This window comes from Tachysurus fulvidraco, chromosome 13 (genome assembly GCF_022655615.1).
Source record: "Tachysurus fulvidraco isolate hzauxx_2018 chromosome 13, HZAU_PFXX_2.0, whole genome shotgun sequence".
Classification (NCBI taxonomy): Eukaryota; Metazoa; Chordata; class Actinopteri; order Siluriformes; family Bagridae; genus Tachysurus; species Tachysurus fulvidraco.
Genome location: NC_062530.1, coordinates 15,144,649 through 15,168,605, shown reverse-complemented (window position 1 = coordinate 15,168,605; position 23,957 = coordinate 15,144,649). Strand labels below are relative to the sequence as shown.

Here is a 23,957-nt window from a genome sequence, read left to right as displayed (position 1 = left end):
AATTTCCTGAATACTAATTATTCCTGTTGGTATTATGTGGAAGCAATTGGGAACAACAGCAACTCAGCCACAAAGTAGTAGGCCATGTAAAAAAAAAAAATCACAGAGCGGGTTCAGTGCATGATGAGGGACACAGTGTGAAGAAGTCTCCAACTTTCTGCAGAGTCAATAGATACAGACTTCCAAACTTCATGTGGCCTTCAGATTAGCTCAAGAACAGCGTGTAGAGAGCTTTATGGAAAGGGTTGCATCTAAGCCTTACATCACCAAGTGCAATGCAAAGCGTCAAATGCGTATAGGTGCAAAGGGTCGGCCAACTCCATAATAAACCCTAAAAGTGGGGCGTCATTCAATTTCATGTGCATGTAAAGGCAGACGTCCAAAAACCTTTGGAAATATAGTTCATGACATCTTACACTACATAAAAGTAAGCAATAAGTAAACAGATGCAGGTGTAATGCTTTATTTCAGATGAGATTTTTTTTTATGCTAGACCACCAACAAAGGTGCAAAATCATGATTACTATTTACAAAATGATCAGAAGCTCATTATATAAAAACACAAACAGGACACAAAGAACAAAAAAAAATTCTATGCAAAATTTTGACTATGATGACAGAGGTATGAAAAAGGTATTTAAAAAATATGCAGGACTTTGCACTTTGTGTACTAAATTGTTTTTTTCCCCCCATGGTTGTCCATTTTGACATACATATCAAGGGCTGAATCATTAATCAAACATTGTTAATAAATAAAATAAAAAAAAATATTTATTTTGGTCATTGCAACGGAAGCTTCGTTTGGAGAAAAGAACATCAAATGTCCATAGGAAAACCCAACAAACAGAAGTCAAGGTGGCAGCTTCATAAGCACAGTGCATCACAAGACAGTTTAGTCTGTAGCAAATTTAATCCACCACCTCAAAGTCTTGTTTTTTTATGGTTTCAGAGCGAGTCACACTGGGGGCACACTGTCACACTGTAGGGTTTTTGCCTGTGTGAGGGAGCTGCTGCTGCTGCTGCTGCTGCTGCTGCTGCTGTTGGAGATAGGTGGGCCTTTTAATGCGTGGTTTCCTGCGCTTTGGCCTGCTCCTAGATTTAGTCAACTGCACCACAAAGAAGGACAACACGACCATGGCACCCAGAAAAGCAAACATAGGAATAGTCTGACCCACTTCCTGATTATAGCGACCAGGCATTATACCTGAAAAAACAATACAGAGTCATGTAAGAGACAAACAGTTAACCTTAACAGCATTCTGTGAGGGATTTTATCAGCTTTGCCAAATGGATAAAAATTCGCCAGTATTTAGGTAGTGTCATAGACTATAACATAATATGCATTATATGCATACTTGACAATTTTATTAAAAGCTTATTATTAGGCCTTGTCTATTGCCTATCTCACCTCCAGGAATGTCCCAGGTTTCACTCTCCCCTGGTGACAGAGGTCTGACCTGGGGTCGATATGACCTTACATTGGGTAGCACCACTTTGTCCATGTCCACAGACAGTAGCTTCTGGTGTTTCCACAGGTTACTATAGGGAAAACAAAGTTATATCCAGCCCATTGTTAGGCCCTCTGTTGATAAAGTAGTAGTTGTGCAGGCACTGACCTAGGAGCTGTTTCATTAAGTGGCTGAGGTTTGGCCCAAGACAAGTGAGGGCAGGCAGGTAGAGGGCGTGGCTTCGGGTCACCCAGGTGGGCCTCTAGCACTTTTGAGTAGCGGTAGAGGTGATTACCTGCAAGCAAAAAAGTTTTATATATGATCATTCTTAATCATGTCAGTCATGTCACAGAGTAAGGTCACAGAAGATTAATTTGATAAAAGTATTAGACAAAGGTTTGGAGTATTGCAGTGTAATCTCAAAGAACAATAAGTTGATCTCTGATGTTTGGTCTTACCCTCCAGTCTCTCTGGCAAAGGTCTATCATTGCCTGTAGGAGATGCCACTTTGTTCTGTGAATGAAGGAAGCTAGGTGGAGTCACACCATAAGATGTGTACTGCAGCAGGGCATCAAGAAGCCAGAAACAGTCTAAAGACAGACACCAAAAAAAAGAAAGATTAAACAGTCTGTATTACATAAGTAACATTTTTAATCTAATAAACACATCTTTAAAAAAAAGTCAAAAATCTGGAACCCCAAAATTTTCTCAAAGCTTACTTTGAGAACTACATTTTGAAAGACAATTTAAAACTACCTTTCTGCCTGTGACTGTCATCTATGCAGTTAGAGTCTCCATACAGAGCAATGCGACCTCCGCCTTCGGAGGGCGTTTGGTATAATCCAAGCACTGGAACGTTATCCACCATGGCAATCTCTTGCTTTAATACTTCTAGTCCTAGAAACAGATATAAAGAGCAGAAAACTAGGCTTGGTACTGTATGTGCATTGTGTTTGAGAAACGAAGAACAAGAGAATGACAACAAATCACTGGTGGTAGTCATGGCAACTAGTGTAAAGCTGTGGCAAGAGTGTGACACAATAGTGGGTGTTTGTTTTTTTACCTTGATCCTTTAGGGTATGTGCAATAACGAGCCCATCCTCTGGAAAACGTGAAATGCTACAGCCTGAGGCATAGTACACTAATGAGGGAAAGAGAGAACAATAGAGAGAAACCAAGGGGGAGTGAGGAAGGGAGAGACATAATATTAATTCCATTGACTGGTGAAGTGAATAATTTTGATTAATGCATTTACGGCATTTAGCATTTAGATTAATGCTTTATAATGGCATATTTAAAGGGACAAGTGCAAGGAATGTTGACAAGGGTCAAACTGTAATGGCCAGGAGATCATGTACCTGATCTGATCCTTGTATATCTATACACTGTTGTAGACCATGTACACTCCATAATAACAGCATTCCCTAAAGGCGTTTCCCTTATAGGCCGCCTGCCTCAACGACTATCGGCCAGTAGCCCTGACTTCTGTATGATGAAGTGCTTCTAAAAATTGGTCAGAGACTTCATTTATACACAACCTTATACCCTGGACCCACTACAGTTTGTAAACGTCCCAACTGCCCCACTGAGGAAACCATTGCATACCTCTATCACACAGCCCTGAGTCATCTGACCATCAGGAAGGGGATTTAAGTTAAAATGCTGTTTTAGACTACAGCTCAGCACTAAACACCATAATTCCCTCCATACTCACCTCTAGGAGGTCCTGGGACTTAACCGAACCATATGTCGATAGACCTCCAACTTTCTGACTAATAGACCACAAACAGTACGGGTAGGAAAACATCCTCTCTCACTCTCAGCACTGTTTTCTGAGCCCTCTGCTGTACTCACTGTACGCTTAGACTGCATTGCCACTTCCATCTACACTACCATCAATTTTGCTGACGACACCGTTGTGGTGGGCCTGGAGTCCAACAACAATGACCTACCTAGAGGAGATTAAAAACTTGGTGTCAGGAGAACAACCTCCTCCTGACTTGGTACTCGCAATGTACTAAACTTGTTTTATACTTCTTGTTACCCAAGTCCACTTTTATCCTTTAACCCTCTGGGTTCGACAGGCGTGCCGGCGCGTTTTTGGCGCTTTTTTCCTCTTCAACGTGAAATCCACTTAAAACACTCCGTCATTCAGAATCATACACATACATGTAATACATCATTCGAAACTGTGAAGTGTCTACTTTTATTTGACTGCCTTAATAATAACAACAAAACGCTGTACTTTTGGCAAATAAAGAAAATAACCAGGGTGTGCATTCAGACATCTCTGTCTCCTTGACCATCTTCCTGAAACACGTTAAAAATATGAACTGATAACTCCGCCAATACTTATCACACGAACATGAACACGAATATGTCTAATGAAAGCCTGAAATGTCTACTTTTAAATGATGTAATTAAATCGAAAGCAAATATTGTTTTTTTGTGTAATCTCTAAGTAAGTAAAGAGAGGTACAGTTTTTCTGGCTCGACCTCATTAGCGCTAATGTGATCCCAACTATCGCGCGAGCGCCATTCATATGGAAATTACATGACGCGGTCTATGCAAACAAGATCAACGCCCCAAACAATGCTTGTAAGAAGCACCAAGTTTTAACAGATTCCATTAAAGATTAAAAAAGATTCCATTAAAGATTTTAACAGAGCCATATTGTATTGGTCATATACAATATTGTTACTTATATACATATTGTTACTTTATTATTTATTTTAAGCATCTGTCTTGTAGTATAGTGTCTGTTTGCTCGGTCTCGTGTGGCACACATGCACTTTATGCGGATTATCTCTCTTGTCTGGCACTGTTTGCACTAGTTAAATACTCAAAATAAACTACAAACACAAAACATACACATTTATTTTGTCTTCACATTCTTTTAACTCCTTCTTCTTGTAATCTCCACATTCTTGTAACTCCTCTCTCAGTCACACACTTACCTGTAAGGCTCATTATGCAGCTCATTATGCGGGCCTTTGTCTTCTCAGGTGTGAATTACATTAATATGCATGATAGTTGACGCCTACTCGCATATGCCCTTTACAAACAAAAAGTGTCTTAGAAAATTTAAATCAATATATTGTTTTCTGTGAGCGAGTAAATAAGATGATTTTCACATAATTTTGAAGCAAAAACACTAGGATACAAGATCCAGTTCTCAAAAGTCCTGTGAACCAATGTTCTGTATGTGTTTTATGGCCTTATTCAAGTGATTTATAATGTTTCATTTTTCACTAACCATGCATAAACATTGTTTTCTCAAAAACACAATCATGTACATACAAGCTGCTCACATATTATTGTAGTCCAGTTTGTGCTGATTACAGTGATATTAGACTTTAGCCATTTATATCTTCATAAGCAACTGAAAAAAGCACAAATATCAGGGTATGTCAAAACTTCTCCAGGCCCAAAAATACACTCAGACCACAGAGGGTTAACCTATTACAAATGATAAATACTTTTTTTAAAGGAGTTAAACCAATAAATGAGAAATACAATGTGTTATATTAGTAAAATCTTACTGTCATGATCTGCCATTGTGAAGTCTCCCTCATAGAGTCCATCACTAAAAGCCATCCCCCATACAGAGATGAGTTCATTCAGAGCTGGGATATTGGCACCCCCTGTGTCTGGCATCCACCATTGCCTACAAAAGCAAAAACAAGCCTATTCACATAGCCAGCACATATAAAACAAGGTTACACATTTCAAATATGAAGTGGCTCAAATTCAGGAAAGGTAATATTTGCACGTTGTGGCACGTGTAAAAAAAAACAACAAATTTATGAGCCAATATAACCAAGCATCTAATGTGTGAGGTTCTTTATACCCAAATGGCAAGGAAATGAAGCTAGTCAGAAAGAACAAAAATTATAGTTCATTATTATGGAGGACAGCCATTTTTTTAATATGCTTTTCTTAGTCAAGGAATTGTAATATTATTGTAATATTCAGTGGTACATGAGATGTAACTGTCAAGTTAGTGGCAAGCAGGAGTCCTGTCCTGTCTGGTGTTTCTTCCCCTAAGATTTAGTGGTAGTATGACTGGAACCATAGAAACATAAAATGACTTGAGAAAGATAAATGTTGCTTGCCAAAAGGACAATAAAAGATTCTAATCGCTATCTTTTAGCGATTTAGTTATGTTATTTATTCATTTTCCAGAATCACTTTCTTTCACCATTAACACCTTTAGGTATTTTACAAGTTTTAATTTCTATTTTCTGTCTTAAATACTTTCCCACTACAGGACTGATCAGTACTGCCCTCGTGGTACTTAGTAATTCTGGTATAGTAACACTAGTGTAATTTGGACACTAGTCCTGCAATTCTGACACATTTTATCTTTACACCACTATAAATAAGTACATTTTTTTAGTGAATTATTGAATTGCGACATGGTAGGCAATGTTACCTGGTGTTCTCATCGTAGAACTTCACTTTTCTCATAACTGAGGTGTTGTACCAATCACTGAAGATGATGAGTGACAGACCATTATCTATGTCCCTTCGCAGCTTGGTGATCTCCTCTGGGAAATACTCCTCCTCACTGTCTACCATCAGCAGAGTCCCTGCATTTAAAACACACAACACACATCTTATTGAACTAAGAAAAGTCCACAGTGTTGCTCATTTGAGATTTTAAAACGATTTAGTCACGATCTAATGTCTAATCTACAATCTTACCATACTGACTGGCATCAAAACATGTAATGGGTGAACCCAAAACTTCCACAAAGTATCCCATACTTCTGAGGTGCTGGTACATGTCTCTAAAGTTGGTATGGATATGATCACCATTCCTACAGAAACAAAACACAGATTCACAGGGTTTCTTTTTTTATATAAAGAATTTTACAGGTTGTTGCCCAACATGATTTTTCTCTTTTCCATCAGTCCATATTCAGCTGTACTGGATACAAACTTGGGCAAATATTCCAAGAATATTCAAGGAGTTTTCAATTAACAGATGATAAATCTGAATAAACTGTCATCAAACTACCAGTCAAGGGGGTCGTTCTTCATGCGCAGGTTATCACGGGGGAAATAGCCAGGTGGGTAGCGCAGGTTGTGATACTGGTCCCATAACACCCTTTTACTGCGAGGAGGAGTGGGCACTATCTTCACCTTCATTGGCAGCTTCACTGTGGAGGTTATTTCCCCTCCTACTGCCGACTAAGCATACACAAATGGTCACACACAGTTAAGACTGTTTTCCTGGAGATTTTCAAACAAATAATTCTGCTAGGACATAGTATAGAAATTTCTATTTTTACTCACATCGTTCTCTGCAGGTGAGGCCACAGTGACCATCACATGACCCTGAGCAATTCCCTCCCAGGAGGCTGCTTTCTTAGCCACAGATATAGAGACAGCCAGGTAACCAGCCCATGGCCACAGCACAGGCGAGTAAGACACAGCCACATCGATATGATCCCCATTCTGGGGCAGATAAGGCTGCCAGATTGGCTATTGAATGAATGTACAGGTAGTTACTGAGAGGAACAAATGTTAAAATTTAATGGAATAAACATATAAAAGCAGGAATGCCTCTCTATCAATTGTTTTCAGACTAATGTATGAGTAGTTTTCAGTGTTCTATTAATTGAGATACTGAAATAAGCAAACTTAATATTATGCAGTCATGTTCATGTTTCGTAATATGATTTTGTAATATTTATTTTGGCTGCTCTTGTGTGCACCTTGTGCCGAGTTTCATGTTTTAAGATGTTACAATGAATAAACAGGATCTATAATAGAGTATGAGGATCCCCGACCTGAGAAACCAGAAAAATGATTAGCGGGCATGGTCAAAAAATGTATTGCACTTGACACATATTAAGTAGATCTTGGTAAAAGGAAGCCTGCGTGCCTCAGTGCTTTCAGAACTGATGGGCTCTTATTTGTTTCTCTGTATGCGCGTTTCATGCTGATAAATCTGTTATAAATTTGTGTGTGTGTATACAAATCATGCCACTTTGTGCTCATTTTTAAGTGTCATGCTTGCTGATACAGGCCTGTGCCCTCTGGTAAGCCACCCTTGCACTTTCTTATACATAAGATGTTTTATCAGGTTACTTGTATTGTAGGAAGATGTTATAGTTCCTTACTGTCGCAGTGTACACTAGGCTTACAACACATGGTATTGGATGTAGGTCAGTATCAACAATCTTCATAAAACAGCAACACAGTTCAACCTAAAGCATCATAAAACATGTTTTCTGATTATTTTTTGCCTTTCACCTTGTCCACAATCCTGCCAGTCACACCCATGCCATTCAGGATGGTTACATTGACGATAGTTGGCATGCCTCCATAGTAGATGGGCTGGGAGCAGTAGGGCCACATATAGGGGCATTCTGTCAGGTCTATGTAACTCGGGCTGAGACTGAAACATGAAACGTTAAACAAATGTTAGCTGACTTGTCTTTCTGCAACCATTTGCATCATTGCTCAAGCTGCTTTTAATCAGATCGTTGATTAATTTAGTTAGCTAGGTCATCTCAAGCAAATAATAGCAGCAGCATTTATCTACTGTTGCCATTATAGATGGTCAAAGCAGATTACAAGTTCGTGTTACTGTGTCTCCTTAATACATAATGAAGCTGGCATTTTCCTAAAAAATATATTATTTGGTGTTACAACTAGATTAATGCTATGACTCTGTCCTCCATCTCCCTGAAGTTTGACCTAAATAGCAACAGTGGCCAAGATGGGCACGGCTGAGCATTGTTAATGTTTTGGGTTTGGGTTAGTGTGGGTGTGTGTGTGTGTGTGTGTGGGTGTGGGTGTGTGTGCGCGCGCGTGTGTGTGCACGCATGTCTTACCTGGCTTGAGGTCTGTAACTATTGAGTATCTGGTACGCTCGGAGCAGGTCCAGTTTGCCATGACCCTGTTCAAACATGTTTACTCCAGGCAGCCTGCGAGCGGATGCAATCAGAGCCTGCTTCATACTGGCTGGGTTTACAAGTTCTCGATTCGTCACCGTACTGAGGTTGCAAGAGAACAAAATAGTTGATAACATAAGATACTAACAAATATCACTTACATATAACAAAGAGATCAACGTTTATACTTTCTTATTATTTTATTCTCATTTTTTTTGTTTGCTCTTTTATACTTTGATATCCTTTATTCTTATACCGGACAGTTGCACAAAGCATTTCACTACATATTGTACCCTGTATGTATGTGACAAATAAAATTTGATTTGATTTGATCTTAAACCACACTAATCTGAGCAAGATTATTACTGTGTAGCCAGAATGGAAAAAGGCCACATGGGCAGGATTTCAACACTGCTGAGAACCAAGACATAAGAATAAAGACACTGAAGGTATAGTGTGAAAGATCCTTGGATTGCTGCAATGCAGTTCATATTAACTGACCTGACCTACATAAAAAAGGCAGCCGGACAGCAAGACAAAGAGTATCTGAAGCTTTCTCTCTAAGGGAGATGAGATTGATTCTTTTAATTCACTTCCTTTGTTTTTCTTATCATCAGCAGCACAAAAGAAATGCATTAATGACTCACTGGTCCCACAGGAGCGTGGGTGCTAATGGGACACTCGTCCACATGAACAGAGACAAACTGTCTAATTTCATCAGGCTCTCTTTGCAGTGAGTCTGTCAAACAACGTTATACACTCTGCATATAAAATAAAAACTCTATTCAGTTATTTACTTGTAACAAAATTCCTAGGAGGGTTTTAAAAGAAAGACAAAATATAGCACCAGTCATGTTAGCCACAATTTGTTTTAAAGGGTTTGGAAAGGAGGTTCTCCTTTCAATATCTGTACAATACAAGACATACAATATCTGTATGTCAAAACAGAACAGAATCCAGAAGGCTGAGAAAAGTCATAGCCCACTGTGTTCGATGAAAAAATATATACCAAAATCTGATATATATGATGCTAGTCAGCATAAGGTACAAAAAATTAAGCAGGATACAGGTCTTGTGACATGACCATCATTTTTTCATATCCAGCCATGAATGCAATGCAAACTGGCTTAAAAGCAACACAATACGACAACACAAAGCCATAATAATCCCATAAACATCACTCTTGGATATCCTTTAAAACACATTCCTACTATTCCTACACAATGTTCCTTGACTATGAGAGGATGAACATTTCAGTACATATCAAATTGTGCAACTTCGTAGGTGGCTTTATAATGAATAGCTGCTAACAAAGTGAAAGAAAGCTTTTTTTTATTCTACAGTGTTGGCTCAATAGAGAAAAGCTAAGAGGAAAAGTATTTGGGTTGCTGTGTTTCACCTGGCAAGAAGAGTGACTGCACCGGCCACCACAGGAGAGGCCACGCTGGTGCCAGAAAGAGAGCGACAGCCCTCTTTCAACCCAGAGCCACGAACTCCTGAGCCATATGTTACAATATCAGGCTTCACTCTGCCATAGCCACCCGGCAGCTCCTGAAAGTCAGAAACCGAGTAGTTATTTTTATAAATATAGTTAACATTCATACAAACCACTACCTTGCCTTGGGACCATATCACCATCATCATTCTGAGTCAATAATTCAGATATTGCTGAATTATTTTCACAAAAACAAAAAAATGTTTTTCTACCTGTATGCCAAAAAACTATCTGAGAATACTTGTTGAAAACAGACAGAAGAGCTGATCAGTTAGAGCACTAGCTTCAGTGCTTTTTCATCCCAGACAGAATTAATGACTCTTAAGAGACCTAAAGAGCAAACCTCAGGCTAGAATTGATGTACTTTTCCTGAAGGTGAACTAAATAGGATATGTCTGCCTTTCTAGGTCAGCACCAAATCCTCAGGCATGCACTAACAAGCCTGTGCATAAGCCTTCAGGTGAGGGCTGCAGTTCAGTGATGTTGCTATGAAACAGGACATACCCATGTTGTCATGCCACGAGAGGAAAACCGGGCAATGTTGTCCTCAAAATCAATTCCTCCAACCCCAATCACATCCATTTGATCAGCAGGGTTGTTCAGAGTACTGTAAAGGTTAACGCATACACAACTCAATCACAGAAAAAAAAACATAACTTGACCAATTTGTACAATTTGCCACTTACCCATAAAGAGGACCATCATTTCCAATGGCAGACACCATGATAACCCCATTTGCAGTGAGCTCCCAAACCTGAAGGTAAGCCAAGCGAAAGAAAATACTTACACAGTGTTTGCTATTGTATGAAATAGATTTTCTTCCCTGTAGCTTTTAGTGTGTTATGACTGAAAATCAGATGCTCTCTTGTTGAATGTTCATTATGTTCTGTTTACTGATTCTCAGGTTGGCTGTGAAGGTTAACTGTTACTGGATCAGATATGCATAAACTACACACTGCAGTCAGGTTTATTTTTAGTATTCCAAGGCACAAGCAGAAAAAAGAAACTGATAAGCTCTTTTATTATTCTAAAGTTGCTTTCGCATTTGCACCTTTGTGCATTTCTCATATACTCCATACTCCCATATATCCATTTGATTCAAACCATGGTCCATTTTCCCCTCTGTGTGGTTTGTTTGGGAAGGAGAGAATTGTACTTAGATGTGGATCAATACAACTGATTTGTGTCTGAACAAGACATGGTCTGCTTCCAAGTGAACTCTAACATTGTTCCATTGCAGCAAGAAAGGGATTAAACACAGAACTGAGAAAAAGTGAACCGAATATGGCATGTAAATGAGCTAAAGATGGAAATGAAGCCATGCAGAAGCTTTGTTCTGTAAATTTGTAATTACAAACAAACAGACAGAAAACAAAAGTTGGATGTAATACACAAAACTAGTTATTCATAGATTTTTCAAAGCACCAGCTTTACATTCTCCATGCTTGGGTGATGTGTGTGACCTTTTTCTTTCTTTTGTTTCTATAATAACGTGCAGTGTGAAACTAAATCAAATGAACCAAATATATCAATTTTGCACTGAGGTGCACAGTCATTTTGCGCAGAATAATCAGTGTAAAACACCCTGCAATATTCTTATATACAAACATCCGGGTGTTAAATTCAAAGACATACAAAAAAGTAAGAGCACCTTATCCACAAATGGATGGTCCATGAAGTCTGGCCCACCAATGCTGAGGTTCAAGACATTGATCTTCTTAAGGATGGCATAGTTGAAGGCATCCAGAAACCAGGAAGTGTAGGACACCTGATAGAAACATTATTAATTAATATCATAAATCTCATTCAGGCTTGTGCTCAGGTAAGTAAAGCTTTCAGCTTCACAATAACTGTATCACCCTGAGGACTTTATATAGAAAAGTGAACATGGACAGGGAAAAATCTCCATTCCACCAAAGTCATAACACATCCCCAGGAGAGCCACTCAATAATCTCTTTATTTGCTAAAGGGAAAAAATAGCAAACCAGAGCTAGCAACCATGAGTTAAACTACTGATACAGTTGAACACCCTAACCTAAAAGGTCAATATGCTGTATACATTTACCTGACTGTTGGTGAAGACTCTGAAAATGTGCAACTCAGAGTCAGGAGCAAAGCCCTGACACTCCCGCATGCTTGCTATAACTCCAGCTACAAAGGTGCCATGGCCCAAACCTAAAAAAAAAATGTAATATTGTACAGAGAGCAGACAATTTATGTGCACATGTAACATACTCAGACATTCACTGAAACAATGCTGCAATGTCTCTTGACTGCTTTCCCTGCCAAAAATAAATTGCAGGCGGGTTTTACCATCATCAAGTGTCTTCTCATTGGTCCAGTTGGTCCTCTCTTTAACATTCTTAAAATGTGGGTGCTTTTCACTAAGTCCAGTGTCGAATACAGCCACCTTTACTCCCGACCCTACAAAGAAGCCAGGTAACAGTCAATTCAATTCAATTTCTAGGTCTTCATTTTGTTGTCAACGGTGTATCCATAGAGCCAAACACAAAGAAACATTGGTATCAGCAGCCAAATTAAGGTCATTATGTAGCATCTTATGTCTTTTTTTGCATTCCAAATACCATCCTAAAAAGAACACACACACTCAAACACACACCTGTGTGGCCCATTTGCCACAGCACATCAGCCTGCAGGATTTGAGCAACGTGGCGTGGAATGGCCCGTAGCAGGCGACGGCTTGAATGGCGACCTGTGGCATGCCAGAACCCCGAACCCAAAGACAGACTAGTCCTCCTGAGTGGCCGGGATGACTGCCATGACTGCCACTTCTGTGTCCAGCGTGTGTCATTACAGGAGGAGCTGCCATCACCTCCGGCTGACCAAAGAGAAATGAAAAAGAGAACGATAGGAAAGGAAATCATAGTGGAGGAAAGACAGTTTCTAAGTTTCAAACTAATCTCAAAAAAGATGCATTCAAATACCTACCTAGAGGTTCTTTAAAACAGTCTTAAACAGCCAATAATCCGGCAGCAGCAAAATGCACAAAATCATGCAGGTACAAGTCAAGAGCTTCAGTTAATGTTTATATCAAACATCAGAACTGGGAAATGGCTTGGTTGCTGTTACAAGATGGGAGGGACTGAGTATTTAAATTGCTGATCTCTTGAAATTTTCACACAAAGCCTCCAGAGTCAGAAGTCTATATTAACTCTAGCATTTGTATAACCGTAGGTAAGTAGAAAAGTATCTCAGTATGCACAACACACTAAAAATTAACATGAATTGGCTACAACAACAGAAGACCACAAAGTTCTACACCTGTCAGCCAGAAACAAGGATCTGAGGCATTCATGGGCACTCACCCAAACTGGACAAATGAAGACCGGAAACAGACCAGGTGATTTTATTTCCTCTTCAACTGTCCAGCTTGGTTGTTAAGTCTGCTCTCAGGTGACAGCAGTGGAATCCAGTCAAGTTCTGTTGTTGTAGAATATCCGCCTTAAGGTTTGATGTTGCATGCTGAAATGCCTTTTTGAGTTACTTCTGATGCAGACCCTCGGTACACAGGATGTTCTTTCTAAAATTCTAAATACTGTTGTGTGTGAAAATCCAAGATGATCAGCAGTTTATAAAATAGTCAACACTAATGACAATTCAATGTCATAGAGATCACGCTTTTTTCTTCATTCTGATGTTAGATGTTCTGAACATTAACTGAAGCTCTTGACCTGTATCTGCATAAAAGTTTTTGTAATGCACTGATGCCACATGATTGACTGATTAGATAAATGCATATGCACAATCTCAATCAATTTACCACAATCAATTTACTAAATAGCTTAAAGGATAGACAAACAATGAGGACTGTACAGATGACTGTAGACTTTTATAATGAATAATGAACACAGCAGCTTCACCATGCTAATGTGTTACATCTCTGTAACCATGGCTGATTCCTGAAAGCCGTCATTAAAATGAGGTGGTTATTAATCCTTTTTTGAGGCAAAATCTCAAGTTTAAGTAAAATCAGTCAAGAAGTGGTAATGCTTTATTTATGCAGACATCTAATACAAAGTTGAAGAGGAGGCATTAATAAAATGACCTGCAATTTTAATCATTTCAAGGGGCACTCATGAGGATTTTTTTAAAGACCTGACCCAATCCTCCTCCACAGACTATAATTAGATAAATCTTTTCCACCCATACTGGCTCTCACAGACAATGCCCTAGTGAATTTTAATGATAATTAATGCTATATATGTAAGGTTACACTGATTAAATGTAGTCCTACTTGTATGTCATTCTAACACCTACCATGTCTGACTGGCAGCCAATTAATAATTTCTTCTGCATGTTCTTACTGAACCTGTGCGACTTGCTGCTAGGTCTGATGAGGAAAGTGGGATGTGTGTAGGAGTGCACTTCAGACTGATGGACTATGTAACGAGAAAGCAGCCATGACATAATGCTGTCTTTTCCAAGCTGAGTTCCCTGGACAAAGATGTATTTTTACTCTTCATATTCAATGAATATCAAACTACACACCAGATCCTACACGGTTCCTATGACTTTTGCTACACATCACAGTGACTTTATATGCCCAGGTTTGGGGATTAAGTGGATGTTAATTTTGCATGACACAATCGTACCCAAATACCTCAAAAAAAACAAAACAATAACTTTAAAGGTATAGATAAACAAGATGTTCCTGTCAAATTCATTTGCTTGAATGGGAAACACAACATTTTGGTGCAGCCTTCACTTCATGTACACTTCAAATGTTATTTGGCCAAATGAGACTCTGACAACCTCTTCAGGTAGTTTTAATAATGCCAATACGATAAGACAATACGAGTCTGATGTTAATACCAGGTGTGAATAAGGCTGCAGACTGACATGAGTGTGACTTGTGTTATTCTGTGTGCACGTGTGCTTGTGTGTGTGTGAGAAAAACACAGCATTCTTTCCAAGCTCACTACCCTGAGGGTCTGTTTCCTCTCACTCAAACCAGACATAAATAACTGCTGGTCTCTCAGTAATCTGTTACATTCTCCCCCAGTGGGTAATAGTGCCCTTACAGAGTGCAATTCAGTCACTGCATTTGGTTTTAATTAACAAATGAGGCATGTGTAAGTTCTGTTTTTTTTTTTTATTGTGCATCAAAGATTCAAAAGTTGCACTCTAATAAGACTGTTTTAAATGATCGACATTATCAAGGTGCCTTCCAGTAACAAAAAAGTCCAAAAATCTCAATTTAACTGTGCAGTACTGGCCACATTAATGTACTGGAAGTTACAACAGATCATGCTGCATTCTGCCATCACACTAACCATTCACTAGCATTGTGTGGTTTAGATATAAACAGTCAACAATCCTGCTAGCAGTGGCTAGTCTGAAAGGTGAAATGGTGCACATCTGTATGCAGTGGATGTAGCTATGGCTACTTGTAGACCAGAACGTACCGTTGAGCAGTTTGAGTGTACGAAAGACCTTGCGCTGTGGGGTGACTCTCTTGATGTAGGGGTGGTCTTGCAGCTTGAGCAGACTGCTGAGTGCATCCTGTCGGATCTGCACCACCTCAAAGTCGCTGGGGTAGTCGCTGGCTGGGTTTTCACGTCGCACAATTCTCCAGTTCACAGATTTGGCATTCTGCAGGGCACTGCTGATGAAGTGACTGCGAGCCTTTGCTGTAAAGTACCCATTAAATGCTACTATATACTCTGGAAAAGAGGAGAGAAAGTGTCTTAATATAAACTTCAAATAATTTTCATCTACATCACTCTACTGCAATATTGAATGACTGAGAGGGACATCCATTTGATCCATTTGTTGTGAATTATTATGATTTCTTTTTCTTCACCATGAACATAAATCATTCCTGGATGCCATTTTCACAACACTAAGCTATTAAGAAGGATTAAAGGTGATGCTGTAAACTACACAGTCAGTGACCACTTGGACTTGAGAGTCATTTATAAATTGCCTGTAGGGGCTTCTTTTCTAAATTAGATTTGACAGGGCTGCTTTAAATAATGTTCCACAAAACATCCTTTCCTCTCCTTCCCATCCAACAAAAAGTTAAGAAACTTGTAATCAAAGCCATGCAATGGTTACAATGACAAATGACTGATAAACACTAACAAATGTAAGAGGTTTTAGGAAATGTTATGATATGTTTTGATAAAGATATTATCGTTCCCAATACTATTACTTCAGTTGATGAACTCACTCCAAAACCAAACCTTCACTAAAGGTTTGTGAGGTTTAAAAATGCAGAACAATTAAATATAGATGATGTATAAAAGGATTTGTCATAGGAGCAACATCTCCAGAGTTTTAGTTCTTCCTAACACAGGAAAAGGCTGCATACATGTGATGGTCATGTGACCTATTAATAAACAAGCACAACTTGCACAACCACATGCCCTAAAAACCTGCACTTATTATAAAGTTAAGTCTGGATTAGTGCATAGATCACATTGGGTCTCGTATGACAAAGGTGTGAAGACACTCCTGGCTCTGTTTCATTAAAAGTTCACTTGTCCTGTCACGGTTCCCTGACATTACTCAACAGACATCTGGAAATCTTTTCCCACAGAAACCACAATACGTGGATCTGATATTTTTGTTTCCTTGTAAACATACAGGTAATAAAGATTTCCTATCATTTTCAATACTAGCTTAAATTTTTAAGTGGCCGATTAACACGATTAGTTTAGAACTTATAACTGTGAAAAAGTCAAACCAGCTACAGTATATTCACAGCATCATCAAAACACTGCTCACTGTATAATTTACTGCTCTGTAAGCTACTCAACAGTTTATTCTTTCCAGATGCAGTTCTGTTAAAACTTCTCAATATGAGTCACAGGGCCACCCTTATCAGAGTATCATACTGACCTGTGTCACAACTTAAAGCCTGGTATATACTTCTAACTGTACCATTATATGCACTATCCCAATTTCACAATAATTGCAATCCTTCTTCTACTTTCGGCTTTTCCCGTTAGGGGTCGCCACAGCAACTCATCAGTTTCAACCTAGCTCTATCCTCAGCATCCTCTACTCATGTCCTCATTGAACACATCTATACATCTCATCTTTGGCCTTCCTCTTGACCTCTTACCTAGCAGCTCCATCTCTAACATCTTTCTACCAATATCTACCACCACTCTACCTTTTCTGTACACGTCCAAACCAACTCAGGCTAGCCTCTCTGACCTTGTCTTCAAACCATCCAACCTGAGCTGTCTCTCAGAAGTGCTCGTTCCTAATCCTGTCCAACTCGTCACTCCTAAAGAGAACCTCAACATCCTCATCTCTGCCTCATGTTTTTTCCTCACTGCTACAGTCTCTAACGCATACAGCAGAGCTGCTCTCACTACTTGTACCCCTTTCCTTTAATTCTTGCTCACAATTTTCTACACCCATTCCAAACCTCTTCACCGCTTTTCCACGTTCCATGTCACACTAGACGATTGACCCCAAATACTTAAACTAATAGGTACATAATATAATATAACAATACCATGTGCAATACCATAGTATGCACAGTATGTTCATAGTTCCCTAGCACCTTTTTGAGCTTTTGTATACATTTTTGAATATATGGAATATTTAATTTATTTATTTCTCTTGTAGATTTTTCAGATTTGTGCAACCGAAAATGAAATTCATAGATTAAAAGGTGTGGATAAGAAAATAGATTAGAAAATAAGCTTGATAGTTTAGCCAACAGGCTTACTAACATGCACCTGTACTTTTCCTTATCTCGCTGCACAGCTGCACTTTCCATATGCTCCTCATAGCTTTGCTTTGGACCAATGCCAGGTTTGCAGAGACGTGAATTCAAAATATCGACCATGTTTCTGTAAATCCATGATCAGACTTGGTGACACACTGCGCTGTGCATGCTTAAATATGTGGAAAATATGCTAAAATATGTGATACCTAAAAGGCTGTTTTAATCAGTTTAAGGTATAAAACAAAGTACAAAACTTATGATACTCTTTGCAGCATCTAATGAAAGTAGTTGGGGTTGTTAATAAAGTCACCAGTATACAGTATAGACAGTGTGCTCGATATTTCTATACAGATTATTAGCATAAAAAATGACCAAAATAAAATCTTAAAAGAAAAGTTCTTCTAGCATCTGTTAACACTCTGAGCTTTCATCAGATATACATTTTATATACATATACATATTAACACTACGAAATCATACAACTAGTGTTATTTATGTCTGTACTTTAAACAGCTGGAACCAAATTCCTTGTCTGTGTCAACACACTTGGCCAATAAACCTGATTCTGATACAAGGTTGTGTGCTTCTCTGTGTGGTCGTAAGTCAGTAGGTAATCCTAAAGTTTTGTTGTCGTCTAGGTGCAAGACAACTATTTGCCAAACAGCCTTATCTTTGACCATAACAATCTATGATGTAGAACCAAAACAATTCCACAAGCTCAGCTGCTTGCTGTCATCTTCCATTTTTTTATTTACTGATGGATCAAAAGGACATTCAAAACTTTTACTGTTGGACCAGATGCTAAACAACAAAATTAAAAACTGAATAATGCACTTAAGCTGCATATTAATATTTGTCTGGGAAAATTAGAGTACAGATTTGAAAATTAAAAATTTTAGAAATTTAAGAGGCCACTTAAAAATTAAGAGGCCACTGAATAATAATAATAACAATACAACTACTGGCTAATTCAAATTGCAGCTCTTTCAAATCTTGATTTCTATATAAAGTATTAAAGCCAGTTAACAGTTCAGCCCTCAGGCAGCCAAAGCAGGCAGAGATAAAATAGTGATATAGTTATATGTGGTTCACCGTTTATGGCACAAGCAAACTACCAGCATACGGTTCCACTGAAAGCTTATTTGTCTGAGTGGGTTATGAGAAACACCCATGTTTGTCCACTAGCTATGTTTATGCAACTCACTAAACAAAAGGCTTGTTTTTTTTTTTTAAACGTACCACCCTTCCTGGATCTCATTAAGGGATTGAAAGTTTCCAGAAAGTAAAGCATTGTAAATAATCCAGTCCAACAGAATGTCTGGAAGTTAAAAAGCGATCCCCGGGTCACTTTTGAAGAAGAAATCCACTAAACTATACTCCACTTTACTACACAAACATGTCTGGGCTTTTTAAGCAGAGTGGAAAACTGTTCAAATATAAAACACTTTATTTAATTTAATATTAATATGTAGAGCTAGAACAGAACTTTCATCTTTCCATCCTAGATGTGTATACATAAGATGGACTTCCCCATGATTAAATCAGGGGTCATGTTAAGGAAGAGTGACTGAATAAAAGGTGGGGTTTTACACAAAGCCAACATTCACAGGCCAGCCTTCAGGTCATTATAAAGATCATGTATGAGCGGCCTTTAGATACGTACACAACACTGGTCTTTTCAGCACACAGAGCTTGAGGCTAATAAACAGGGCCTGAGGCCACGGCCAATAAAAACAGACCCCTAAAACACAGTCATTTATCTACTAGCTTTTAATTATTCAAAAGCAGAAAATCAGTTCATTGTAAGTGCTAAAAAACATCAATGTCATCTTTAACCAACTTTCAGGTTGGAAATGAGTTACTAAAATCATTTACTAAAAAAAAGTGTGTGGTTGTGAAGAGGTAGAAATAAACAGTGAACCACAAATCTACACCAAGGCCCAATTTTAAATGAACAGCTTTTAAGTTAGGTATTTTAAAAGAAATTTAACACCAGCATTTGTGGGAAGAGGAATAATAATAACGGTCATCAAATCATCTGATGACTGTCATCAAATCCTCTGTATATTACACACTACTGCTGCTGTATATTGCACAAAAAGCATAATATTGCACAATATTGTTATTTGCACTCCCACACTTTATGTACATTACTGATCGTTCATATTCCATATTCATATTTTATATATTTTATTCATTCTATATCCTCAATTTATACTCATTCTGTCTACATTATATCTCATAATCTGCATTGTTATCTTGTATAGTATAGTGTTATTTATGTCCGTACCTTTGAGAGTCACAAACTGCTGGAACCAAATTCCTTGTGTGTGCCAACACACTTGGCCAATAAATCTGATTCTAATAATAATAATAATAATAATAATAATAATAATAATAATAATAATAATAAACTACACAAAAAGAAGCGTGCACATTACAGATTGAGATTGCAGATAATGCTGAACATGCACGGGGCAAATTAGGAACGACAAAAAACTCAACACAACAAAGTGTATGTAGTACAACAAAGTCTGTAATGTGTTCAAGAAGCTGAGATAAGAAATAATGGAAACAACAGAAAGGAAGCCATATTTCATTCAGACTGAAGCTGGTTATCATGTAATGAATGTTATTATGATCCTGAAAATTGAAATGTAACGTCGCTTTTAAAAAATGTATTCGAATGCAAATTTCAACAAGCTTAGTCTTTCACAAATTATCATTTGATATAATGAACATTTGGTGGTTACATTTTTTATTGAGGATTCTGTACGTAGTTTAGTTAACTGATGTATGTAGTTATACCAAAGGAACGACCAAAGATAAAGGTGAAGTGTGACAGAACAAGACCAAAGATCACAAGGGATCACAAAAGTTACCCAAAACCCAAAGTCTCAAACCTGTCACTAAAAAGTTAAAACAGCAAATCACAGAGGCCACTGGGAGTTCTCTCTTGTTTAACACTGGTGAAGGTTGTTGTGGCAAATATTTTTATATATATTCTGGAATGTGATGCAGTTTTATGTGAAACTTACAATATCAGAACTTGTCATTTCCAAAGTCTAAGACTAAAAGAAACCAAAGTAAAGTAAACGGCCCATCAACCTGAAATTCCTTCTAATGAACTCATTTGGAGAAGGATCCTGAACACAGGCTCCAGGAAAAAGTCAATGCGCCTTTGAAATAATCATCTCAAACTTGTCTGAATCTGGTACGAATTCTATAGTATATGAATAACTGCAATTCCGAATAGACAAAGCAGTATATCACACTAAAGTGACCGCTCACAAAAAGCAGAAAAGACTTACCGTGCTCCACTACTTTGGAGGAGAAATCTAGTTTGAGGGTGAGCTCAGAGCAGTTGGATCTCGAGAAACCGTCTGAGGAGAAAGAAGAGCTGAATGTGGCTTTATCTTCCTCTGTGCCGGCCTGGGGTGTATACCCCGCCAGCAGGGCTACAGCCACGAGGAGCCACAGTGCTGTGGCTAACGTCATGGTGTCCACACGCCAGTTCAGTTCAGAACCAGCCAAAAGAGTTCAAAAGTGTCTGTGCTTCATAAATCGGTGTAAATGTGGCTGATAGTAAGTGAACACTGATGAAACCGAGCTGGTGATTGCAGGTTGCTTTAAATCCACAACTCAGAAGCCTGGGTAATGCAAGGCTTGTTCTTTCATTTCTTTCTGCGTTTTCTCTCCATTTTCGAATTCCAGTTGAGACGATCAGCGATGCAGCACAATCTGAACGAGGGGTGCCATCTTACCACACACAGAGAGTATATTAAAGAAGATAAGAAAGTAAAAGAATCTGATTCCCAGCACCAAAAGTACAAGAGCCTCCAATCCACTCCTACAGAAACATAATACAAACTGTTATTTGTAAGAGAAATATGTGGAAATAAACATCATGACATCCAAGAAGTTAACACAACTGTGTGCAACAAATAGACTGTGATTAAAGAATCCACAACAAATGTTACGTTATCTGGTAAGTAAGTAAATAAATGGGTTATGGTAGCATATATGCATGGGTCTATTACATAGAGACTAACTAACTAATACTAACTAAATAGCACAATTCAGTTAAAAAATTTTATTTACTGTCATTATGACTTTTGGAAAAACTGGTACTCCCACTCAAACACTGAGAGTCACCAGTCTCAAAAGTATCCCATCCTTCATCCTGGGTGACACAGCATAGTGAGTTTATAACTAATTTCCTTTCTAGAACTGTGTACTACATAACCAAAAAGTGCAATCGTGTAAACCCAAAAACAACTTATAAGCAACAGCATCTGGGCCATTTGAAAAGCTGAAGTTGTTTGTGTTGAAGTTATCAACTGTTCAGTAATGGAGACTTGAGGGCAAATTTCTTAATAGCAATTACCATCTAAAGGCTTTCCAAGGAAGAGCATCTTTATGGTTTCAATATGATCCCATCCACAGTAATCACACAGAGATTTTTAGGCTGTCCGTGTGGGGCAAGCCGCAGCAGCAGTGAGTGATCAACATTAAATTGTTCCAAGATGAATTTTTCATCTTTACCCCAAGCACTTAAGAGTTTAAGTGATAATTAAGCCTATAATAGACTGGCTCACATCATGATCTCGACCACTTCTGCTCTCTGATCCTTCCTGGTCCATGCTAATGCCTGATCATGGATGCTGCTGTTGTGGATGGCCAAAAAAGGTACATGACATTATAGTGGATGATACCACTTGGATTGCTATTGCTATGAAGAGATTTGCACTCAAGTCTCCAGCAGTGAAGAGCTGATCATTTCAGGCAGACTTCATGTTCCAAATAGAATGAATCTCATGTTAAGTACACGTTTATCAAAAAGTAATTATTGATAACCACACTATCCGGCGTCACTCATATCGACGGGTTCCTTTGTGAGTCTGGTTCCTCACAAGGATTCTTTCTAATATCGTCTCAGGGTTTGTTTTTCCCCCTGGTTACCGTCACCTCTGGCTTTCTATTCAGGGATTCATTTAAAGATGTAAAATGTATATTTCTGTATGCTGCTTTGTGACAATGTCCAGTGTTAAAAGCGCTACAGAAATAAAACCAAACTGAAACAAACGGAACACATGGAAGCAAAACAAAACAGTCAGAAAACTTCCCATGAAAATGTCCAAATAAATCAAACTTCCAAATAAAATTGCCACTATTTTTTATACAGATGTTTTTCATTGTCTTTGTTGGTTTATCTCAAATTATGAGAATAAAGGTTGCAAGATTGTTAATAATCGGAATCAGGATTTATTTATTACCCCAATGGTAATAAATAACTAAATAAATAAATAAATCACTGTGTAAGCAGACATACTAATACAGACTGGTAAATAAAATACTCTCTTTTAAATGTTCATTAAGCAACAAAGCAAATGCCACATAAGTATAATGAGATTCTGGAAGAAGCCACAGCTACACATCCGATGTACAGATAAAACTGTCTGCATCAACAACAACTCCATGTTTGTTAACATAAGAAACCACACAACTTTGTCCTTGAAATATAACTAAAAACTGACACATTCTTGGTTAATTATGCTTAATACTATTTGATTTCATTTATTGTTATTTAATTATCCATCATCCTCCCATGAACACAGCGGTCACTTAGTTACCTGTTGGGTCAAATCCAAAATACAGACGTGACAGAAGAAAGCTATCAAATTAAAGTAAGTAAATTTGTGTCACAGCAGCTGAATACAGTTCAAACATTTCTGTGCCTGTTCTTATCTCATAAAACACAGCTAACGCTCGGCTTTCGAGCATGACAACAATCTACTATCGCTATGATGTTTATGAATAAATAGATAACGGTTATTATCCGTGTCATTTCACTTTTACTCTCATTTGTTTACAGCTGAAAATCATGCAGTTAAGCACACGGTTAAAGCTAAGAAGCTACTGAGGCATCGTGAATAAAGTTAACTTTACAGCTTTATTTTCTTTATTTGCAGCAATAAATGCTAAGTAGTATTGGTAAAGTTCCAGTTATGTATCAAACAACGAATAAATATTCGTTCAAATCTGTAAATAAATATCTAACTCACTAGACGTGCATCTGTGGACATGCTACCAAAAACTAGCAAACAGCTAACAGCTAGCAAACAGCGCGTCTCGCCTAATAAATCAGTATCTACAGGATCTCAGAAAGGTTACTCACTCTTTCACATTAGAGATCCATTCATACTATCGTTCAGTAAAATAGAATGCGATTTACTTTAATAAATCTCATGTAAAACAGCTCTTTGTTAGACGGTATGTTTAGCTCCAGGATGCTAACAGTCACGGCTGGTTTATCATTCTGTTTGCTTTGCTACAGTAACATGAGACGCATAGAAGAAGGTAACCAATCACCGACAGGTACGCAGAGTAAAGCGT

The 23,957-nt window shown here is 38.2% G+C and overlaps 1 protein-coding gene across 4 annotated transcripts; it reads right to left on the bottom strand.

The window, feature by feature from the left end:
• Positions 1-447: 447 nt before the first annotated feature.
• On the bottom strand, positions 448-23,897 carry mbtps1 (membrane-bound transcription factor peptidase, site 1). Of its 4 annotated transcripts, XM_047822479.1 has the most exons (24): positions 23,740-23,895; positions 23,195-23,235; positions 20,873-21,411; positions 15,280-15,537; positions 12,474-12,692; positions 12,167-12,277; positions 11,919-12,028; positions 11,504-11,620; positions 10,539-10,606; positions 10,357-10,459; positions 9,757-9,908; positions 8,298-8,459; positions 7,714-7,858; positions 6,751-6,939; positions 6,473-6,645; positions 6,157-6,272; positions 5,885-6,041; positions 4,992-5,116; positions 2,512-2,589; positions 2,205-2,345; positions 1,907-2,038; positions 1,617-1,743; positions 1,409-1,539; positions 448-1,204 (listed from the first exon to the last, which is right to left on the bottom strand). In XM_047822479.1, the coding sequence occupies exons 3-24, from the start codon at positions 21,057-21,059 to the stop codon at positions 975-977; spliced, it is 3,231 nt and encodes a 1,076-aa protein (XP_047678435.1). In that variant the 5' UTR covers positions 21,060-21,411; positions 23,195-23,235; positions 23,740-23,895; the 3' UTR covers positions 448-974. The 4 variants fall into 4 exon arrangements, with proteins under 4 accessions (XP_047678435.1, XP_027017493.1, XP_027017494.1 ...); XM_027161692.2 differs by lacking the exon at positions 23,195-23,235 and having other exon boundaries at positions 23,740-23,897; XM_027161693.2 differs by lacking the exon at positions 23,195-23,235 and having other exon boundaries at positions 23,797-23,896.
• Positions 23,898-23,957: the final 60 nt, after the last annotated feature.

Excerpts from the sequence above, each read along its gene's own strand:
- mbtps1 (XM_027161692.2), bottom strand. The coding sequence starts at position 21,059 with ATGACGTTAGCCACAGCACTGTGGCTCCTCGTGGCTGTAGCCCTGCTG. Across the intron at positions 10,607-11,503 it reads ACCATCCATTTGTGGATAAG|GTTTGGGAGCTCACTGCAAA; the intron begins GTGCTCTTACTT and ends GCTTACCTTCAG. Across the intron at positions 1,744-1,906 it reads TTTGCCAGAGAGACTGGAGG|GTAATCACCTCTACCGCTAC; the intron begins GTAAGACCAAAC and ends TTTTGCTTGCAG.